Source organism: Palaemon carinicauda, chromosome 35 (assembly GCF_036898095.1).
Source record: "Palaemon carinicauda isolate YSFRI2023 chromosome 35, ASM3689809v2, whole genome shotgun sequence".
Classification (NCBI taxonomy): domain Eukaryota; kingdom Metazoa; phylum Arthropoda; class Malacostraca; order Decapoda; family Palaemonidae; genus Palaemon; species Palaemon carinicauda.
The window spans coordinates 29,619,199-29,643,447 of NC_090759.1; the positions used below are offsets into that span (position 1 = coordinate 29,619,199).

The 24,249-nt window shown below is 36.1% G+C and overlaps 1 protein-coding gene across 1 annotated transcript in view; it reads right to left on the minus strand.

Annotated features, from left to right (window-relative positions):
* Positions 1-19,177: 19,177 nt before the first annotated feature.
* The window catches only part of LOC137627410 (uncharacterized), a 6,228-nt gene continuing 1,156 nt past the window's right edge, over positions 19,178-24,249 (minus strand). The window contains exons 2-3 of the mRNA XM_068358503.1: positions 22,752-22,937; positions 19,178-19,397 (exon numbers count right to left, since the gene is read on the minus strand). Coding sequence (XP_068214604.1) covers positions 19,213-19,397; positions 22,752-22,937 — 371 coding nt within the window. The 3' untranslated portion in view covers positions 19,178-19,212. The remainder of the gene's footprint in view (positions 19,398-22,751; positions 22,938-24,249) is intronic.

Sequence of the window (24,249 nt, forward strand, 5' to 3'; positions counted from 1 at the left end):
TGTAATCATAAAATATAAAATCTTTCAAGATCATTAATGACGTTAATATAGATGTTTTATATGAAATATGAAAAGCTGGAATAAAATTTTGAGAACAGTGTAATTTAATGAGCCTTCCGATGGAAAAGGCATGCACTAACTGCATATCTAGTATACAGTAGTATCAGTACACACAGGATGAAACTGGGTGATACAGACTGGGAGGAGCTGAATACAAAGATGGTCAATATTGGGATGTACTTTATGCAACACAAACAAAGAAGTAACTGAACGACGGTGCCAGAGATACACCCGGATCAGGAGTAAGGAATTCAATACATACATAGTTTTTGTCAAGCAAATTAGGATGAGAGTCAGCAGCTGCAGACCAGACAGAATAATAGGCTACTCAGAGCATGGTGGATTGAAATTGATTAAAACATTTCCTCAGGATATATTTATTACCGTAAATCTTAAAGGACTCTTTTTGATAAGCCATTTTTGTGCAACATGAAAATAGATTTGCAATAAAAATCTCGCCTAGAATTCTAAAGAGTTAGTTGTATATAGTTAGATACATATCAATAAAGAAAAAGCTGGATGTTCAAGAGCTTCTTTCCTCGACAAAGTTATTATTATTATTATTATTATTATTATTATTATTATTATTATTATTATTATTAATATTATTATTATTATTATTATTATGAATTGCTACGCTACACCCCTAGTTGGAAAAGCAGAATGCTATAAGCCAAGAGGCTCCAACAGGGAAAATAGCCCAGCGAAGAAAGTGAGGTTAAATCCATCCCCATAATTTACACCATGCATTGATTTTAACAAGATCTCTATGATGCAAAGTGAACATTGTAATTTATAGGGATCTTTGGGAGTAACATTGACAACAGTATCATATTAAACAACAGTCGCTAAACTTCCATTATATCTGGGTAGTTTCAATTATCCATAGCATAGCTTCCACTCCATAGAATCATATATCTTTATTCTAATACTTGTTTTCAAACTTAAACTGTTGAGAGTTAGTGGGTTTTTTCTTAGCGTCATTATTGAATTTTTAAGTAATCAATTGTAAAAAGTAAATATTAATAGGCATCGTAGCCAGTATAGGAAGGTAGTATCTGTTGTTCCTCATAGTAGTTTTCTGTGACCATTACTTTTCATACTATATACGCTTGATAAATTATTTGGCCTGAAATAAAGCTTGTTACATATGCAAATGATGCTACTCTCTTTACATCAATTCCATCTCCGAAATGTAGGTATGGGGCTGCTGAATCCCTTAATAGAGATCTAGATAAGATTAGTGTGTGGTGCAAATTATGGGAAATGGAATTAAACCATGAAAAAAAAAACACTCAAAGTATGGCTCTAAGTAGGCCAAGGACATTAGAACTCTCAACATCTAGATTTCTGCATTGATAATGTTTCATTAACAAAATACAACTTTAAAATTTTAGGTGTGATCCTTCATAGCAAATTTAATTTGGAGAAACACATTTGGTATGTTTTCTTCCTCAGTCACACACACACACACACACACACACACACACACACACACACACACACACACACACACACACATTAGATCTTCCCAGACTGCACCATTCTGTGCGTAGGACTAGGTATGCGGTTAATTCTAACATCCTTGGCTTTTCCATGATAAGGCTAATTACTACACAGTATTCGGTAAGTGTTATTCTATTTATGACAAGATTGTGCAATAATTTTCCTGATCAGGTAGTTTAATCGGTGGGACTTCAAAGTTCAAACTTGCAGCGACTGTATTTGTCTTTTAACGTTATTGATTTCAAAATATTTGATATTCTCTATTTATTTGCCTTTTCCTTAGTTTCTTTCCTCACTAGGCTACTTTCCCTGTTGGAGCCCTTGGACTTATAGCATATTGTTTTTACAACCAGGATTGTAGCTTAAAGAGCAATTATGAAAATTGTAACAATCCTCAATCTAAATACTTATAGGCCTATTAATTTCTTTCTCATTTTAATGGACTGACATGGCTAACTCCAGTGGTTAAGTCCCAACGGGAAATATCTGTTTCTACTTCCTGAAAATACAACTAGCTTGTATCTCATTGTAAATAGTAAATTTATTCAGACTATAGCACGAATGTACTGTATGCAGGAAATAAATATTTTAGGAGATTGCAATTATTTTGTGAAGAATATTGTATGATGAAATATAACATAAGATTTTTTAAGATCAATAGTTATGGAAAACAAAATTGATACGTAAAATTTCATGCATCACAGAGAAACCACCTGTTTCGGAGTTTAGTGTTAAATAAATCTTAAAGGACAGTGGAAGTTTCCTGCAAACAGTAGTAGAACCAGACAGTTGAAGTGGCTGTTGAAGATAAAAGATTAGTGATTAAGAGGTTGAAGATAACAATGAACTGTAGTAGTCTAAGTGGTAGTGGAAGCGAGCTTGAATAAACGTATAGTTTGTAAAGTATGGTATAACTTTAAGAGAAAAATCTTCCGTAGTAATGGGTTAAGGCAATTGTTTTATATATATATATATATATATATATATATATATATATATATATATATATATATATTATTTATTTATTTTTTTTAGAGGTTTATTTCTCGCCCTCCATCAAACACTAAAGGTCTGTTCAGGCGGGCCTTGGTGTATGAAAAAATAATTCCTTTCCAGTTAATATTTTGCTCTGTATCGTTATCAGTTATTTCGCTAGCATTTGTATTCAGGCTTAATAGTTTTTAGGTCACTATTATAACACTTTCTAAAAAGATAAGTCTTCAGGTTTTTCTTGAAGGCAGCCACATTTGTGCTATTCTTGACATCGAGTGGAAGGTCGTTAAAGAGTCTCGGTGCAGCATAACTGAACGTTCTTCCTCCTATTGCATGATTCACACTAATTTCGAATAGTCTATGTGGGTCATCTGCATGTCTAACTCTTACAGTGGCGCTGGTAGCTTCAGGGTAGGGGACCAAGCAATCACGAAGATATTTAGGCTTATCACCTGTAAGTGCTTTGTGAGTCAACAAGCAAATTTTAAATTCAATCCTAGCCTTAACAGGTAACCAATGTAGATCGATCAGTGCAGGAGTTATTCTCTCCCGAAATTTAATGCCTTTTATCAGTCTAGCCGCCCGGTTTTGCACATTTTGAAGCTTCCTTAGTAGTGTATTGGGCAATTTGTAGTACAGAGAATTGCAATAATCAAGCCTTGATATTACATGACTCATCACTAAAATTTTTGTACTGCCCTCTGTTAAATATTTTCTAATAAATGCTATGTTTCTCAGGTGATAGTTACACACTTTCACTGTGTTCACAATTTGGTCCTTCATTGACAAATTACAGTCTATCAGTACACCCAAATTTTTCACAACAGGCACAATCCCAACATCAGCATCACCAATTTTTATACTTTGAATTAACTGGTAATTCTTCAAAGCCACCCTTGTGCCAAAGAACATACATTCTGTTTTATCATCATTTAATTTGAGCTTTTTCCTCTGCATCCATGTTTTTATTTCAGTCATTATCTCATCAATTTTCTTCCCTGTATCTTGTGTTGTTGAAATTGAGAGGTAAAACTGAGTATCATCTGCATATAGTTTAAAACCCACTTTTTGTTTTTTCAAGATGTGTGATAGCTCGATAGTATATATGTTAAACAAGATAGGGCCCAGGACACTACCCTGTGGTACACCCTTCATAAGTATTCTCTCATTGGATCGGTTTCCAGAAACTTCTACAATAGTCTTCCTGTTCACTAAGTAACTTCGCAAAAATTTCAGTGCTTCCTGAGTCACTCCAATAGACTTTAAGTCGTCAAGTAAGTATTCGTGCACAACAGTGTCAAAAGCAGCACTAAGATCTAACATAATTAAAATTCCACACTTTCCCCCATCAAGAAGACCTATCATATCATTCATTATTGAGCACAAAGTAGTTTCTGTAGAATGATTAGCTCTGTAGGCCGATTGATTTTCCGGGAATACCTCTAACTCGTCAATATGCGCCCATAATTGCTCACTTATGACTTTTTCAATAAGCTTTGACATGTAGGATAAATTTGAAATGGGCCTATATGAATTTAGCTCGTTTACATCACCTTTCCCTTTGTAAATTGGTTTGATCAACGCAGTTTTTTCACAGCTAGGAAAACAGGATTGCGATATACTTAGGTTAATTATGTTCAGGTAAATATTATATACGACTTGTTTGTTTGGAGCTTCACTTATTGAACTGTTTGGGAAAGGGTCGTTTCCACAATATGTATTCTTCATCTCTCTCATAACCTTTAATAAGTCGCACATATTTATCTCCCTAAATTTTATTAACTTCTTTCCCTCCTTCACTGGCATAGCTGACTGTCCTTCCAAGTGATTTTGGGGGAAGCCTCTATAGATTTTATCAATTTTTTCACTAAAGAATATAGCAAAACTCTCTGCACAAACATTGTCAGGCAAGACATATTTTTTCTTTAATCCCATCAAATCATCAAGGTTTTTGTGAAAGTCCTTCATGTTATTAGTTTTTTTACATTCGCCGTTGTAGAATTTTCTTTTTGTTTTTTCTAACAGGATGTTATAGTCATTTCTGGCCTTATTATATAGATTTCTGGCTTGTAAGGATTTGGCTCTTTTCCATCTACCTTCCATCTTACGTCTGTGTCTTTTTGCCTTTAATAGCTCACTATTATACCATCTAACATTTTCGCGTACCACTATTTGTTTGTTCTTTATGGGACACATGGTATCGTACATTTTTCCAAAATTGTCGTTGTATTTCTTGGTATAGCACCCAACACATTCTATGTCTACCATATGTTCACATTGTGTGTTCACACAAGACATTTGCGCTACACTAGCTTCAATAAAATTCTCAGCATCAAAATTTTCCCGTTCCCTATATGTGATCCATTTTTTCAATACTCTGGTGCAATTTATATTAACATTAAAGGTGATGAGTTTATGTGTTTTTGAGATCTCAAAGTCTGGTTCCACTTCAAGGTTTTTTATTAGGTCTGAGTCTTTTCCACATATGACCAAGTCGAGTGTATGACCACCTACTGACGTTGATACCAAAGCACTGTTTATTAAATTAAACATCTCAAATACTTCCTTGAGTTCTTTAGCCTTATTATCATTTTCATCATCTACCCAACAGTTGAAGTCTCCACCAATTAATGTATTTTTAATATCGTCCACCACACCCACAAGAATACTAAATTCTTCAATGAATTTAGTCATATTACTCGCTGGTGGTCTATATAATGATATTATATTCAATACCTTATTGTTTCTTGTCAGTTTTAAACAGATATATTCAAACGTTTCAAATACCATTTCATTCATGATAGAAACCCTAGAGAAAGTTTTCGACATAAAGACACCCACTCCTCCTCCAGTTTTGTCCTTTCTTGGTACGTGATAGAAATCATGAGTACACGGCGTCATCTCCTGAATCTTTGAGTTATCACTAATATTTCCCTGCAACCAAGTTTCCGTTAATAAGCATAAATCTAATTCCATTTCGTTAATAAGATTTCTAATCTTTAAGGTTTTATTCCCCACCGATTGAATATTTATCAGACCACACTTAACCAATGGGCTAGACTCCATGATCGGTTCTATTTTTTATCCTGGTAAGCTCCTCCTTGTATACTTTACAGTTATCATCATATGTCTTATGATTCGTATCATTGTAATTCCTCATTGTGCAGTTATGACACTTTAACGTATTTACAGTACAATCCGTGGTTCGATGATCCTGGCTACACTTGGCACATACCTGAGTCTTGCTACAATTTTCAGCAGTATGACCAAATTCTTGGCATTTATAACACTGAAATACATTGTAGGAATCATAGATTTTACAGCATCCTCCAAGCGTGGTATATACTCTATCATCTCTTTTACGGAAGACTTTCCTGATAGTTGGACTACACTTTATAATGACGTGTAATTTACCGCTTTGTCTTGATTTAAACTTCCTGATCAATTTAAAGTCTTCTTCATTTTCACATATATCATTCAACCATTCATTCTTCTCCATTATACTGGCAATTATATCATCTTCATTTTCATCAATATTGCAAACCTTGATCTTCGGTTTAAGTAGATCCTTTTTATCTACTTCTACCTTAATGTCATTCTTGACCTCTTCTAAGTCATTTTTAGCCTTTTCTAACCCAGTTTTATCCGCAAAATTAACTACCAAGTGGCCTTGTTTAGAGGTTTTGACCTGTTCGACATTCGTGGTTATCTTCTTCATGATAGTTTTCTTGATATCTGAAGCCTTCTTATTTTCCTCCGTAGATTTTATAACCAAAGTGTTTCTTGATTTCAACTTACTTGCATATGTAGTCTTGGTCACATTCTCTTTTTCGTATTCCATAAGTTTCTCTTTCAGCTCGACAATTTCTTGACGCATATCCATGTATTGAGCAGTTATCATATCCATAAAACCATATATATATATATATATATATATATATATATATATATATATATATATATATATATATATATATATATATATATATATGTGTGTGTGTGTGTGTGTGTGTGTGTGTGTGAGTAGATAGCGTTCGTTCGTTCATATTTCCCGTAGAAACTCTTAGGCTAAATTTCATAGCACCCCACAATAACAGCAATCTGATAATGAAATGTGAATACCGAGGAAAGGGCACGGTAGGTTTTTTATCGAGAAAGTAAAGACAGGGGAAAGGTGTGTTCGGGAAAGAAGAAGAAGAACAATAACAACATGTGTGTCGAATTTAGGTCTTAGGAGAGTGCATATTGCATAGCAACATTGGGCGATCGTCAAAGGAAAAATTGTCACTGTGGGCAGTATATTATGTCATCACAAAAGCTTATGATAGAATCGATAAATATGCCGTCTGGTAAGTGTTGAGATTATATAGCATAGTTATTGTAAAAGATATGTTGTTGTGAAGACGATGGAACTTTAATGACGTAACTTTTTTTTAAACTTTTATTTAAAATAACAAAATACAATATTTACATTTTTTCAATTAAATAGTTGAACACAGGAATTCCTTTGTAACATGTTTCTTCAATTTTTCCTTATACAAAATTGACGCAAACCATCTCACATAATTTAATCTTCCTCTAAGAAAACCAAGAGTATCATTTTCACTAAGTTTCTGCATACGGCTTATCCATATGCTATACACATAATTACAAATTAGAAGAACTGCTGTGTTCCTACCTTTTTTACATTTAGTTTTAATGTCTAACATCAGTAATTTGATCCATTCCTTACCTTCTACAAAACACAAAACCTCAAATTTACTCTTAAACTATTGAAATACATTTTTTAACTCATTTACAAAAGTGAAATATATGCAGTGTATATTCTGTTTGGCCACAAAACTCACAATTACCATCTTTCCTAATTCCCATTAATGATGTAACTGAATCATAATATTGCAGTACGTGAGCAGAGTAATGGCCGGTTTTGATGTGAACGTGGGTCTGATACTAATGTGTTAGGTGTCTCAATGTTCAATACCTTTTTGTTTAGTACCAACCTTTATGGACAGGTTTGCAAGAAGTCGAAGAAATGGCAGTTTAGTTTCGTGAAAAGAGAATAGGAAGACCTAGAATGGTTGGATAGATTAAGGGGTCTTTTCATTGACCAGACACTAGTACATTGGATCCTTCTCTCTGGTTACGGTTCATTTTCCCTTTGCCTACACACAACCACACCGAATAGTCTGGCATATTCTTTACACATTCTCCTCTGTCCTCGTACACCAGACATCACTGAGATTACCAAACAATTCTTCTTACTTCACTGTAATTGTTCAGTAGCAACTTTTGTCTTTGTAAGGGTAGAAGAGACTCTTTAGCTATGGTAAGCAGCTCTTCTAGGAGAAGGACACTCCAAAATTAAACCATTGTTCTCTAGTCTTAGGTAGTGACATAGCCTCTGTACCATGGTCTTCCACAGTCTTATGGGTTAGAGTTCTCTTGCTTGAGGGTACACTTGGGCACACTATTCTGTCTAATTTCTCGTCCTCTTGTTTTGTTAAAATTTTTATAGTTTATGCAGGATATTTATTTTAATCTTGTTGCTCTTCTTAAAATATTTTATTTTTCTTTGTTTCCTTTCCTCACTGAGCTATTTTCCCTGTTAGAGCCCCTGGGCTTATAGCATCCTGCTTTTCCAACTAGGGTTGTAGCTTAGTGAGTAATAATGATAATAATAATAAAAAGGGGGAGGGGCAGATGGATGGAACTGTGTGTGTGTGTGTGTGTTTGTGTGAGGTTTTGATAAAGTTTTAACGAGCCCTCCTAATAGGTGTTTGTTATGTAAGTTTTCAGCACTATAGCACTATTAGCTCTATAGCCATTTTTATTATGGGATTATATATTCTCTCTCTCTCTCTCTCTCTCTCTCTCTCTCTCTCTCTCTCTCTCTCTCTCTCTCCTGAGGCAGAATCCCTCTTTAATGGAGAAGTCTTATCATGAAAAGCATCATCAGCGTTTATACGTTCCCTCTTCCTTCCCGGCTTACTTGACTTGCTAGTTATCAGGACACTCACTCTAATTTTCATCTTGTTATTTTTATACCACTCTCCGTACTCATTGTTTCACGTAGTTGAGCATTTATTTTATGTACAGTATGTGCGTGCGTATATGATAGCCAGGTCAGTTTGTAACCGGTCTGTTGTGAAACAGTAGCCTTATACATTGCAATGTGTAATAAAAGTAGAAATAAGCTTAAGATGAGCTCCAGATAAGCCAATAAAGTAAAAAATATTATGGTAAATTGTCAAGAGTTATCAACACTATTATGATGTCAACTTCAGCAAAGCCCTACCAGAGGGCCTAGACCTAGAAGGAAAAAAAGAAACATTTTCAAAGAGAATGATAATGATGAGCAAACAATTGCTCGTTTTTTTCCTAGGTTACAAATAAAAAAAAATGTCCTTGGTGCAGAACTAAGGCGTAAACATTGGTTGAAAATATATTGATATTTCTTAAAGATTTTATTTTTTTTATTCCGGTGAACCGAGAAAATGCATATCATCGTGAATTGCCTCCTGGGTTCAGTGTAAGATGGACATATGCGGTAGGGGTTAAATTCCCAACTGCAAATTCTTTTTATCACTAATCCCTAATGTAGTGAACTATCCACCAAGATGGCTATTTACTGGTAAAAATTATTAATATTAATTTATACAAATTATAAAGAAAGGTGAAAGAACTTTATTGCACGTCGTTAAAAATATCTGGCATCAGGTTCCTCATTGCTCTCTCCACAACACTGTTATTTGTGGATATACTGGCAGAAAGTTCATTATCATTAGTTACTTTCTTACACAGACAGCACAACTTGCATACTTTTACTTTTAACTTCCAATGTCTGTCTAATATATCGGTTAACTTGCATTGAAACTGGTTCTGTAGTTTTGGTATAATGTTCACAAACAAAAATAGTTTTATTATTATTATTATTATTTGGCACCCATTCTTCTCTCTCTCTCTCTCTCCTCTCTCTCTCTCTCTCTCTCTCTCTCTCTCTCTCTCCTCTCTCTCTCTCTCTCTCTCCATATAGGGCTACCTTGACAAGCTGTTTAATTTGGTTGTTTTTCCCTCAATATGGTTTTCTAAGCGTGATGTTTATTCTATTAGAGGGATAGCTCTCTCTCTCTCTCTCTCTCTCTCTCTCCTCTCTCTCTCTCTCTCTCTCTCTCTCTCTCTCTCTCGTTGCAATCTACAGTGGTATATCTACGTGCGCGGAAAGCTGTGCAACTATATAATTATCACAAGGGTTGTATTATTTATGTAATAGCACAGAAGGTGGAATAAAGTAACAAAATATTTGCCATTTGCTTAACATTTCGATTATTTTCAAAGTACTGCTGCGTACTTGTACTTTGATGTACTTTATCCAGAATGTTACAGATTCATCCTTGGGTCATACCCAACAAGACTGCCTAGTTTGGTCAAAATCGGTACTGTAGTTTTTGTGTAAAGTTATTCACAAATAAATAAATAAATGACGAGAAGACCCGAAGAAGATAGTCTTATATCGGTTACTAAGTTTTCAGCTGAAGTCCCATTTAACCATATTTTTTTAATTTGTATTAACAGATCAGAATTTATAAACCATTGTATCAACCTCTCTCTCTCTCTCTCTCTCTCTCTCTCTCTCTCTCTCTCTCTCTCTCTCTCTCTCTCTCTCTCTCTCTCTCTCTGTTTCTCGTGTTTCATCGCCCTCAAAATGTGTCTCATGAATATTATATTTCTTGGTTAGTCTCCATAGTTACCACACGTATCAACAAATAACGTTCACGGTAGGCTTCTCCACTGCGCAATACACTTTAACGATCACTCTTACGTTATTTAAACTTATCATCTCTTCAATATGACCTTGTGTGTAGAAAAGCCTCTTAAGACTTACACAACCCTTGCCATTTCAAATACTCCGCAGTTTTACTCCCTCGTAAGCAACGAAGTTTTCCGTTTTCTGTTTTTATCATCGATCTAGTAAGCCGCCAGGAATGTGTCTAATAACAGTATGCATGACAAAATCTAACATTATTCGTTACTGTATATGGCCATTCCTACCACGGTTCTGAACACTGTATTCTTGGAACGAACGTTGAGGAATATAAATAAAAAAAGAGCAATTAATGGTCGTCCTTCGAGTTGGTATTTTTTTCCCGCCATGATATCTTGGTTCTTTCCCGTATCGATTTTCAGTGAGCGGTTTAAGGCGTCGTTTGTCGCATTTTCATTTTAGTCTTTTTGTCTTATTTCTTTTTATGTTTTGGTGTAGTCGAAGGTTTAAATTTTTTTGTAACATTTTTTTTCTTTGCATGTAAAAAAAATATGGTTTTATTTTGAATTATATAGCTAGTTGTGTATGTTTCTCATGTCACAGTATTTAGGTGCAATGTTTTTGCTCAATATACTTTGCAAACACACTCATATATATATATATATATATATATATATATATATATATATATATATATATGTGTGTGTGTGTGTGTGTGTGTGTGTCTGTAAATATACGCACACATATGTGTGCATATGTTTGCACACACACACACACACACACACACACACACATATATATATATATATATATATATATATATATATATATATATATACATATATACAATATATATATATATATATATATATATATATATATATATATATATATATATATATATATATGTGTGTGTTTACAACAATTGTTTCCTCTTCGCTCTCTTAGTATTAAATTCCAACATACACGAGAAGAGCCTTGTTTCATAATACCTCTATAGAAAAAAAATAACATTTTACGTTTCTTAATTACATCTGTACGTGAGAATTTGTACGAGATTTCAGAATGTTCAATCTCCTCATTTCTTGCTCTCCCTCGATTCCATTGCGTCACCAGCTTAGAGATAATCCGGAGAGCATCAGACACCGAAATCGTGTTTTACTGATAAGGGACTTGTAACCCGCGGAGTAGCTGGGGGAGTGGTGTGTGTGTGTGTGTGTGTGTGTGTGTGTAAGAGATAGGGGTGGGTGTGGATCTTGGGACACGATGCCATGCAACTCCCAGCCCCAGCCACTGGTCTATTAGATTTGAATTCTTAAAAGCGCATAGCAACGTTCACTGCTACTATCAATGTTTCTTTTCCGAGTGATGATATGGAAATTTCAGTTATGTTTTCCCCTTACAGTTTCTATATTATTACCAACCACAACTGCCGTGTTGTTGTTAGGAAAGGGGGAGGGGGTAGGAAGGATTGACTCTGTGTGCGTGCGTGTATATGCATATCTAAATATTTAGCCGTCACGTCATTTTGACGGGTCGCGTTCGCTTGTAATGAAATAAAGACTGATATGACTTAAGTAACAAAGGGGGATTTATTAGCTCATGAAGTAATGTAAGGTCAGTGTTGACAATTTGTCGAAACGCAATGCGAAGTTGATACTTAAGTCTTAGGACGTGAAATTAGGATCGATTCTGTTTTTTATTACTTGGAAAACCTTCATAAATTTGGTATCTTCATCTTATAGGTAAAGATTGAAAGGTTTAAAGGTCGCTCATGAATGGCAGACGCAAAGGGACAGTGACATTCCCCTTTCAAGGAGGACAATGTCCTAAAGACTGACCATATATACATAATGATCAGCGCTCATGCCCCCTCTCCACCCAATCTAGGACCAAAAAGGGCCAGGCAATGGCTACTGATGACTCAGCAGTTAGACCTGTAGGCTCCCGCAAACCGACCCCCACCCCCATGGGTCCGTAGCTCACAAGGATGGTGAGGTTGCATCGACCAAAGAAACTAACGAGTTTGAGCGGGACTTGAATCCTAATCTGGCTTTCACCAGTCAGGAACGTTACCACATCGGCCACTACAACCCAATAGATTATTGTTGTTGATTTTGTTTTCAGCCAACATAGATTTTTCATGACGTGTACTCCACAAAGCAATGTTCAGTTTCCTTTTTTATGTTGGCCTTGAAAAAGAATATTTGACAATGCAACATGTTATTGCCATTCGGTCTTATTAAAACTAAATGAAGTATTGTCCTTTCGCAAAAGAGATCTAGAACACATTAGATCGATACCAACACAGCCAGTAGAAAAAGTGGCTATTTTCAAATAGGCCTACACTTAGATGTGACTGATTAGTTAGTCTTATGGCGTTCTCCCACTGAATAATCCATGGTGGTTTAATAGTAGGCCTAATCTAGAAGTCACCATTTCTTTCTCTCATCGAATTTGTGGAATGATCTTCCTAATCGGGTAGTTGAATAGGTAGAACGTTAAAAGTTCAAAACTTACAGCAAATGTTGTTATTTTGAACAGGCTGACTAAGTTTCTTTTATATTTTATATATGAAAGGTCTGTTTTAATTCCGTTACTGTTTTTAAAACATTTTAATTTAATTGTTCATTGCTTCTCATATAGTTTATTTATGTCCTTATTTCCTTTCCTAACTGGGCTATTTCTTCCACGTTGGAGCCCTTGGGATTTAGAGCATCTTGCTTTTCCAACTAGACTTGTAGCTTAGCTATAGTCTATTTCTTTTAATGAGGCGCATTTTCACCGACTCGCAGAGGTGCCCTTTTAGCTGGGAAAAGTTTCCTGATCGCTGATTGATTAGATTATCTTTTCCAACCAATCAGCGATCAGGAAACTTTTTCTAACCAATCAGCGATCAGGAAACTTTTCCGAGCTAAAGGGCACCGCTGCGAGTCGGTGCAAATCTGCCTCGCTAAGAAAATGACTATAATAATAATAATAATAATAATAATAATAATAGTAGTAGTAGTAGTAGTAATGTCTGGATACTTAGTATTTCACCATTCCAAATCTGTATAAGTTTGATTTAGGTACTTCATATAATCACTGAAATCCTTCCTCCGGATCTTCTATTATCCATATGAAGAACCCCTGTTCCTTAAAAGGAAAGGAGGGAAGTCAGGTGCTTTCCTTCTATCCCAAGCCGTAAAACCGGTTGGGTCACAGCCTGCCACCCTTTTATGTGTGGAATTCAGGGCTAGGGTTGCGTGTTTCATCAACCTGTTCTTTTCTTTTGTTGCCGCTAAGCTTTTTAGTTTTCGTTATTTACGTTTCGGCAGTAACGATAATCTTTCTTCATTCATTATGCAGGTCTCTTTGAAAGGCCTTTTCGTTGATCAATATAACATGAATCTCACATTAGAGTTTTCTTGTTATTCATCTTACCTATCCGTCTTGTTATTTGACATATTTTTCTTTATTATTTTTCGTTTATAGTTTAACTTAACTTTTTAAATTCTTTCTCAGGACGGGCTGCTTTCCTTAGGCTTACAATGATATAAGTATAGGTAATATTAATAGTAATAAGACTAACACAAACTGGTTCTCTAGAACGAGTGGGAAGGACAGACCTCTAACAACCCCCCACCCCTCCCCTACCGGCCCTTGAACATACTGCCTTCGTCACATTTATAACAAAGTAATTACTGCATAAACTCCTCGTGTTCTTTTTTCCAAACTGGAAAGTTTCCTTGGAATCTTCGTGTGAGTTATAATTCTCTGAGTAGAGTATTAATTTATCTTATCAACGTATCTGTGATGATCTATTGTTTCGCTATAATAGTATTCGCTAATCTTGTTTAGTATTCGTGTCCGACATACGAGTTTTTAAGTTCACTCTTGACTTTCGGCTATATTTCTGTAGGGTAGCATATTGGCACTCATTCACTCTATCACGTGATTCATTTTTCTGTTTTCTTTTTTTATTTGTTGGCTACCTGCTATAGTTGTTTTAGATAACTTCAATGCCTATAAGAGCTTTGCATATAGTTAGGACTTTACTTAATTGAAAAATATGCATCCACGAAAATGAATTCGAATAATTATTGTTTCTGACGCAAATGTCATTAATGACTACTTATGAACATTAGTGTTGTCGGTTTGAATTATTTTATGACAGGGCAATGATAAGATATGAACACTGACTTTTATGTGATGTTGAACTGGCTGACTTAAGTTTGTCTTCATAGTTTATTTTATGACAGATTTAAACGTTGTTACGATATTCTGTATTCTGTATTCATTACTTTCATATATAGTTTATTTATTTCCTTATTTCCTTTCATCCCTGTTGAAGTCTTTGGGCTTATAGCATCCTGCTTTTCCAACTAGGATTAAAGGTTTTAAAGGTCGCTCATGAATGGCAGAGGCAAGGGACAGTGACATTGCCCTAGCGAGCTGGACAATGCCTTAGAGACTGACCATATTTTATATGATCAGCACCCAAGCCCCATCTTCACCCAATCCAGGACCGGGGAGGGCAAGGCAAATGGCTGCTGATGACTCAACAGATAGACCTATAGGCTCCCCCAAACGCCCCAACCTTAGCTCACAAGGATGGTAAGGTTGCAGAAACTAATGGCACTAACGAGACTGAGCGGGACTCGAACCCCCGACTGTCAAACACCAGGCAGAGACGTTACCAATCAGGCCACAATAATAATAATAATAATAATAATAATAATAATAATAATAATAATAATAATATCATCATCATCATCATCTGACCCTGGTGGTAGTCTACTGGAGACATCCTACTCGCAATCTGTATGCGAGAGTTCGAGCCCCGGTGCTATTCAATAGCTCCCAGCTATATCCAAGCTATTCATTGGATACGGGCTTCCAGTTGTGTCTGTAATTTCACCTTTCTTGTTAGTTGGTGATGGAGTCTATAAGTCCACCAATTGAGTCAACAGTAGCCATTGCCTGGCTCTCCCTAGTACTATCTAGTAAGGAGCGGGTGCTGAGCGTTGATCCTATGTATATGTGTTTGGTCTCTTGGGCGTTGTCCTGTCCCTTGTCTCTGCCAATCATGAAATTCCTTTAAATGATAAACATGGTGACTTGAATACATTTATTTTGAATACGATAAACATAGTTTGTAAGACCTGGGATCTAAAAAAATATGCTTAAAAGTGTACACATTCATTTGAAGATATCACATTCCATAACAGTGGGCTCAATATATGAGAAAATATTCAAATTCGGAGGATAATATAATAGTGTGGCACTTTAGATAAACAGTAACAATGGTTCATTATCAGATTATCTAAAGTGTCATATCCATTGTCAATGAAGACTGCGCATACTATAATAGCACTCGAATTTTTATATTTTTTTCTTCCAGTAGTTTTTTTTTTATAGATATCGAGTTTCGTTATTTTGGTTCAAAATACAATTGTTTGTGTATCTTGAGACAATGAGATAGGAATAATATTGTAAATGGTCAAATAATATCATAATTTTAAAACTCATTATTCGGAAAGTGCTTGGCTGCGATTAGATTTCGCCAGTCATCTCTATCTTGAGCTTTTAATTCATTGCTTCTCCACTCATCATCTCCTACTTCACGTCGCATAGGCCTCCGCTATGTAGGCCTGGGTCTTCCAAATATTCTAGTGCCTTGTGGAGCACATTTGAAAGTTTGGTGAACTAATCTCTGGTATTATTTTTACGTTGTTATTTTAAATGAGTAGAATCTTGTCTTTTCAGTTACATAGGACTAAAAGAAATATTTATTTTTTATTTTTTATTTCAGAGTATAATTTGAAAGTTACAAAATTAATTTAGATGATGATGTACCAAGTCTCTCATTGCAATGTCTACCCGTAGACTTAACAAAATCAAGAATACGAAATTGAATAAAATTAACAAGGACACTAATAGAATTAAATTTCAATTTGATTGTTATTGAAGGAGCAAACTCTAAATAAGTTTTTTGTAGGCCTACTTAGGTGATTTTCACCAGTCAAGGATTAACTGTGAGCTCAATTTAAGAGAATATAATGAAAAAGCTATTTGCAAATAGGTAATTGATAGTGCTAGGAATTGAAGTTGGTCCAGGATTTGTAAGCCTATGAGGGACCAAACAGAGGTAGAGCCTTAGCCTCTGTACCATGAACCTCCACTGTCTTGGGGTAGAGTTCTCTTGCTTGAGGGTACACTCGGACACGCTATTCTACAGTATCTTATTTATCTTCCTCTAGTTTTTTTTTATTTTAAGTTTTCATAGTTTATATATGAGAGTTCTAATTTAATATTTTTACTGTTCTTAAATATTTTATTTTGATTGTTCATTTAGAGGAGGAGTGGAAGTTAGCAAATGAAAATTTTGTTGGGATTGCAAGTGATGTATGTGGCAAGAAGGTTGTTGGAGGCAGCATGAGGAAGGGCAGTGAATGGTGGAATGAAGGAGTGAAGGTAAAAGTGGAAGAGAAAAAGAGGGCTTTTGAAGAATGGCTGCAGAGTAATAGTATAGAGAAGTATGAAAAATATAGAGAGAAAAATGTGGAAGTAAAGCGCAAGGTACGTGAGGCAAAGAGGGCAGCTGACCTGAGGTGGGGTCAGGGACTGGGTCAGTCATATGAAGAGAATAAGAAGTTTTGGAAAGAAGTGAAGAGAGTAAGGAAGGCTGGCGCAAGAATTGAAGAGACAGTGAAAGATGGAAATGGAAGGTTGTTAAAAGGAGAGGAGGCAAGGAAAAGGTGGGCGGAATCTTTTGAAAGTTTGCTGAATGTTGAGGATAATAGGGAGGCAGATATAATTGCTGTTGCAGGTGTTGAGGTGCCAGTGATGGGAGATGAGAATGAGACAGAGATTACAATAGAGGAAGTGAGGAGAGCACTAGATGAAACGAGAGTAGGAAAAGCATCTGGTATGGATGGTGTGAAAGCTGAGATGTTGAAGGAAGGGGGTGTGACTGTGCTTGAATGGTTGGTGAGATTGTTTAATATGTGTTTTGTGTTGTCAATGGTACCAGTAGATTGGGTTTGTGCATGAGGGTAAGGGAGATGGGCATGAGTGTTGTAATTCAAGAGGTATTAGTTTGTTGAGTGTAGTTGGAAAAGTGTATGGTAGAGTAATGATTAATAGGATTAAGGATAAAACAGAGAATGCAATCTTGGAAGTACAGGGTGGTTTTAGAAGAGGTAGGGGTTGTATGAATCAGATTTTTACAGTTAGGCAGATATGCGAGAAATATTTAGCAAAAGGTAAGGAGGTGTATGTTGCGTTTATGGATCTGGAGAAAGCATATGATAGAGTTGATAGGGAAGCAATGTGGAATGTGATGAGGTTATATGGAGTTGGTGGAAGGTTGTTGCAAGCAGTGAAAAGTTTCTACAAAGGTAGTAAAGCATGTGTTAGAATAGGAAATGAAGTGAGCGATTGGTTTCCGGTGAGAGTGGGGCTGAGACAGGGATGTGTGATGTCGCCGTGGTTGTTTAACTTGTATGTTGATGGAGTGGTGAGAGAGGTGAATGCTCGAGTGCTTGGACGAGGATTGAAACTGGTAGGCGAGAATGATCATGAATGGGAGGTAAATCAGTTGTTGTTTGCGGATGATACTGTACTGGTAGCAGACACAGAAGAGAAGCTTGACCGACTAGTGACAGAATTTGGAAGGGTGTGTGAGAGAAGGAAGTTGAGAGTTAATGTGGGTAAGAGTAAGGTTATGAGATGTACGAGAAGGGAAGGTGGTGCAAGGTTGAATGTCATGTTGAATGGAGAGTTACTTGAGGAGGTGGATCAGTTCAAGTACTTGGGGTCTGTTGTTGCAGCAAATGGTGGAGTGGAAGCAGATGTACGTCAGAGAGTGAATGAAGGTTGCAAAGTGTTGGGGGTAGTTAAGGGAGTAGTAAAAAATAGAGGGTTGGGCATGAATGTAAAGAGAGTTCTATATGAGAAAGTGATTGTACCAACTGTGATGTATGGATCGGAGTTGTGGGGAATGAAAGTGATGGAGAGACAGAAATTGAATGTGTTTAAGATGAAGTGTCTAAGGCGTATGGCTGGTGTATCTCGAGTAGATAGGGTTAGGAACGAAGTGGTGAGGGTGAGAACGGGTGTAAGAAATGAGTTAGCGGCTAGAGTGGATATGAATGTGTTGAGGTGGTTTGGCCATGTTGAGAGAATGGAAAATGGCTGTCTGCTAAAGAAGGTGATGAATGCAAGAGTTGATGGGAGAAGTACAAGAGGAAGGCCAAGGTTTGGGTGGATGGATGGTGTGAAGAAAGCTCTGGGTGGTAGGAGGATAGATGTGAGAGAGGCAAGAGAGCGTGCTAGAAATAGGAATGAATGGCGAGCGATTGTGACGCAGTTCCGGTAGGCCCTGCTGCTTCCTCCGGTGCCTTAGATGACCGCGGAGGTAGCAGTAGTAGGGGATTCAGCATTATGAAGCTTCATCTGTGGTGGATAATGTGGGAGGTTGGGCTGTGGCACCCTAGCAGTACCAGCTGAACTCGGCTGAGTCCCTGGTTAGGCTGGAGGAACGTAGAGAGTAGAGGTCCCCTTTTTTATTCTGTTTCATTGTTGATGTCGGCTACCCCCCAAAATTGGGGGAGGTGCCTTTGGTATATGTATGTATGTATGTATTACTTCTATCGTGGTTCATTTGTTTCTGTTTCATTTCCTCACTGAGTTACTTTTCTCCATTGAAGCCCTTGGGCTTATAGCATCCTCCTTTTCCAACTAGGGTTGAAGCTTAGTATGTAATAATAATAATAATAATAATAATAATAATAATAATAATAATAATAATATATCAGGGATCCTCTCTAATAGCTAAGATGTTGTTTGAACCAAGGAACATAATTATATTTTTTAACACATTTTTGGGGACCACAGCGAATATCTTAAGACTGACACAAGTATGGTGATGGATCACTGCACACGAAGTCGGCCAGATAGTAGTCCATTTCTTTGTTCAGGTACCCGCAGTAATCAGCATTACCGTTAGGTTCTGTGATGTGCCATTCGTTATCAGACACCGGGCGAGAGGAAAGCTCCCAAGTTCGGCTCTTGACTCCCAACCAAATATCTGCAAAGAAGTTTAACAATTTGTAGAACTTAGAGTATTGTATAGATATGTGAATAGAAGTAGTTTTGCTTTAAACTGAAGTTAAATCAAACAATTTTGTTCTTGAGTTAAAAATGCAAATTGATCAAAGCTGTGTTTTAGGCCTACATTTCCTGGTGTCTTTTATGATTTTGCTTTTAAACCTAGCCCTATTGGAAAAGTCCCTACTTGGCGACCGCCTGACTGGGGTTCGAGTCCCGCTCAAGCGCGATAGTGTTTGCAACCTCACCATCCCTGTGGAAGCATATAGGTCTACCTGCTGAGTAATCAGCAGCCATTGCCTAACCCTACTTGGTTCTAGCTTGGGTGGAGAGGGTGCTAGGTCGCTGATCATATGTATATTTGGTCAATCTCTATGACATTGTCCTGCTAGCTATGACACTGTCACTGTCCTTTGCCACTGTCATTCATGAGTGGCCTTTAAACCTTATAGACCAATACTGCAAGTTGGCACAATCAAAGACGTGTATATTCAACCTTATGGAAATTTAGCCTAGCAGATATAAAATGACTTGATTTTTAATCCGTATTTGATAAAAAAAGGAAAGAATTTTTTTTTCATTAAACCTTAGCAGGACGGCACCAGATGATACAAGTATATTTTCCCACTTTTCAAGAAAAAAAAACAATAAAAGTACCACGTAAAGGAAAGATTGAAGAAAAATTATTGAACTGCGTAAATTTACGATCTAGCTCCAAAAACAGATATTATTATTATTATTATTATTATTACTACTACTACTACTACTACTACTACTACTACTAGCTAAGCTACAACCCTAGTTGGAAAAGCAAGATGTTATAAGCTCAAGGGCTCCAGTAAGGAAAAATAGCCCAACGAGGAAAGGAAATAAGAAAATGAATAAACGATATGAGGAAAAAATCAACAATAAAATATTTTAAAAACAGTAATAACATCAAAATAGATATGTCATATATAAACTATAAAAAGACTGATGTCAGCCAGTTCAACATAAAAACATTTGTGGCAACTTTGAACTTATGAAGTTAATAGATTTTAATGAAGTTAAGAATTTGCTCAAAGCCACGAGAATAAACTATTTAGAATTATCCATAAGTTTTAAGTCTATATATATATATATATATATATATATATATATATATATGCCCCTATGAAATCGTAAGTAGCAGAGGAGATCCAGCCTGTCCTTTTGAAAAAGACAAAGTTCGTCCACCCTCTCATCTCAAGTGTCCAAAAACCATCTTTTGTTCTACTTTAATTTTAGTAAATGCTATTGCTATAGAATTCGTGAAGCATTTCGAAGAAATACTTTGTAAAAGTGAGCTAGAGCGAGCTTCGTTCACTCGGCTCTAAGATACTGTTCAGATATTGATCCCGGATCCCAAGTCCCGCCCTCTCGTATGACGTGTGCACATTCTAGGTGGTTTTGATGTTTATTTTGCTCGCTAGGCCTGCACATACAATCGAAGGATGTATAAATACACATTTTCGTGACATACATGTACTGTGTACACGAACGAGATCCAATTACATGAATTTCTTTTTTCAAAATTGATACTGAGCTGTTTTAAAGTAGGCCTACTCACACACACACACACACACACACACACACACACACACACACACACATATATATATATATATATATATATATATATATATATATATATATATATATTCAGGTTTTTATGAATTTGTCGACTTGTTGATTTATTTGTTGTGAATTTTCCTTTTCAAAGACTTTTCCTTAATACTATTTTATGAAAAATAAAAAATCACTGGTAACGCATCTTTCTCAGATTAGAATATTACTCAGTAATAAAAAATAATAAATTGATGAATGGCATCTCTGTCTCTTACTTCCTTCAAGCATAAACCTATACAACAGAACGATAAGAAATACCACGTATGTCAAAATAGTTTAGTAACATGATTTGCTCAGTAAGAGACTGAAATACCACACGTCTTTTGTTACCATGATGAGAAAACGGGAATAGTCCCAACGCAAAACGATGAGAAATCTCTGAGAGAGAGAGAGAGAGAGAGAGAGAGAGAGAGAGAGAGAGAGAGAGGGGGGGGGGGATAATCCTACTCTAAGAGAGAGAGAGAGAGAGAGAGAGAGAGAGATTATTTGTAATGAGAATGTAATATAAAAACATCAACTTAATCTAATTTCATAAAACATTTCATTTTTTTCCCCAGCGTAATTTCTGCTGTGAAGAAAACCAACCATATATGTTATTGAAAGTTTGAGTATTTTATTATCTAATAATTAAACCTTTTAAATTTCCAAAGATACTCAATGAATCTGTGGATACGTGAAGAAAGACGAAGTTCTCTTGCTTAGAGTTGTAATCAAAATTAAAAAAAATTAAAAGGTTTTTTTTTTAGTCAAGCTGTTTTTTCTTTTAATTCGTTTTAGTCATTATTTGATGAATTTAGACTGGTAGGGTCAATTTATTTAAAAGGAAATAAGAGAAATGTGAGAATAATAATGATGGCAATAACAATAAAAAAAAAACATGCGTAAGAAAGCAAATTAAAGTATATGATATTCTAACAAAATGTAAGAAAAGGAAATGGATATGGACAGGACATATAATAAGAATGGCAGACAATAAATGGACATTAAGAATAACAGAATGGGACCCAAGAGATTGCATAAGAACCAGGGGAAGGAAGGGAAGACGATGGATCGATGAACTAAGAAAGTTTGCGGGTGTATAGTGGCATAGACTATAAACAGACACAACGTCCCTGAATGGTGAACGCCAGACGGGTTTGAGTCCCGCACAAACTCGTTAGTTCCTTTGATCGCTGCCACCTAACCATCCTTGTGAGCTAAGGATGGGGGTTTTAGGGGAGCCTATAAGTCTATCTGCTGCGTCATCAGCACCCATTGCCTGGCCCTCCTTGGTCCTAGCTTGGGTGGAGAGGGGGCTTGGGCGTTGATCATATGTATGTATACATGGTCAGTCTCTAGGACAATGTCGCTGTCCCTTGCCTCTACCATTCATGCGTGGCCTTTAAACCTTTAAGTGGGATATATTATTATTATTATTATTATTATTATTTGCTAAGCTATAACTCTAGTTGAAAAAGCAAGATACTATAAGCCCAAGGGCCTCAACAGGGAAAATAGGCCTTTGTTTTGCTGTGGACTAATAACGGCTGATAATGAAGGGTTATTTCATCTCTCAAATACTAACTGAATTATCTTTTACAATCTATATATAATACAGCATTGTTACAGTAATTAAAGTGAAAACAATTTGTTCCATTATATCACGAAAGGTGATATGAAGAATATATAAAGTGCAAGAAATACTCACACCTAGGATAGATTCTTAAATTGATGTAAGAAACCAGATCCAAAAATTGCTGTTCCGTATCTGCGTTGTACAGGTGTCCCCCTAGGCTCTGGCATCCGGCCTTAGCCTCGTCCCAGGTTGAACTGGTTTCCACCAGATGGATGCAACCAACGTTTTGGACTTGGATACACAGGTTCAGTATTTCACCTGATCATAAAGAAATTGGCGTTCAATTATTTAAATCACAGAGAATTGTAAGAATTGGTTGGAGTTGATTCTGAGTAAAGGGACAATATCTTAATGCATATGTATTGAATAGTTTGTCATATTTCACTTTTATATGTGATTTTAAATTGCTCCAATATTAGAGTTTTTCATTAAGTACGAATGAGTGCTAAGAAAGTCTCGTATATCAACGAGAAGTTGAAATCGTAAATGTTTATTTCACTAAAAAAAGAAAAAAAAAAACATGGCAAGGTTTCTGGAACAAATTCATCTATGAGTAGGCCTAACCTATAATATACTACGAAATTCGACTTAGGAATTTGACCACGATAAACGTTATCTTTGGATGGATCGTCTGACAGACTAAAGCAGGTTCTAAGGTATTTTTTTTTTAGATCCGTCTGGGTAAAAGAGGTAGATACATCAGTCTTCCGAAGCGGATATAAGGCAAGATATCAGTAAGTATGGAGTTTCAATTAGATTGGACTCTATGCTATAACCAGCATCAGAACTCCCATGGTCATGGACAATGACATTTTTTTATTCTAATGTAACTATTGAAAAAAGTAAGACTGCAAGTGAAAACTGGTTTAATCTAGACAGACAAGAGAGAGAGAGAGAGAGAGAGAGAGAGAGAGAGAGAGAGAGAGAGAGAGAGAGAGAGAGAGAGAGAGAGAGAGAGAGAGGTGGTATAGCATAGTTGAAATTTTTGGGTGGCAAGACGAAAAAAAAAACCGTATTTCACTAACTTTCAGTAAACCCAATTACGCAAGAAAAGTGATTAGAGTCTAAAATGGAAAATGTACCATAACAAGGATAATCTGTTATTAGGATGTTTTTAAGCTTCCAGAACATAACAGCGCAATTTTAACACAGTTTTCATTAAAATCCACTATGAATACGTACAGGAACTAGAATAAAAAAAACTCATCTTTATTCGAGTTCATGTCAAGGAGAAAGAAGTATTGACGTGCAAACCATTTCGGTTGGTCTTGGGTGCAATTTATTTCACTACCGGAGTTGGAAGTCCAGATAGAAAAGGATAATTACTTAGTTTCATTTCCTGGCTTAACTTTCAATGGATTTTAGTAGAAACGGTATTATGTAATCGAAAGGATCTAGGTATATAGCTAGCCAGTGGTTAGTAATTAATTATTCCATATTGGCATTGGACTCGGACCATTGATTGAATCATTGTTTCGTTCCTGCTAAAATAAGTCTTGAACAAACTTCTCAAGATTGTGGGATCCATAAATAATTTGCCTAAGGAACTAACTGAAAGGATTTATTATTG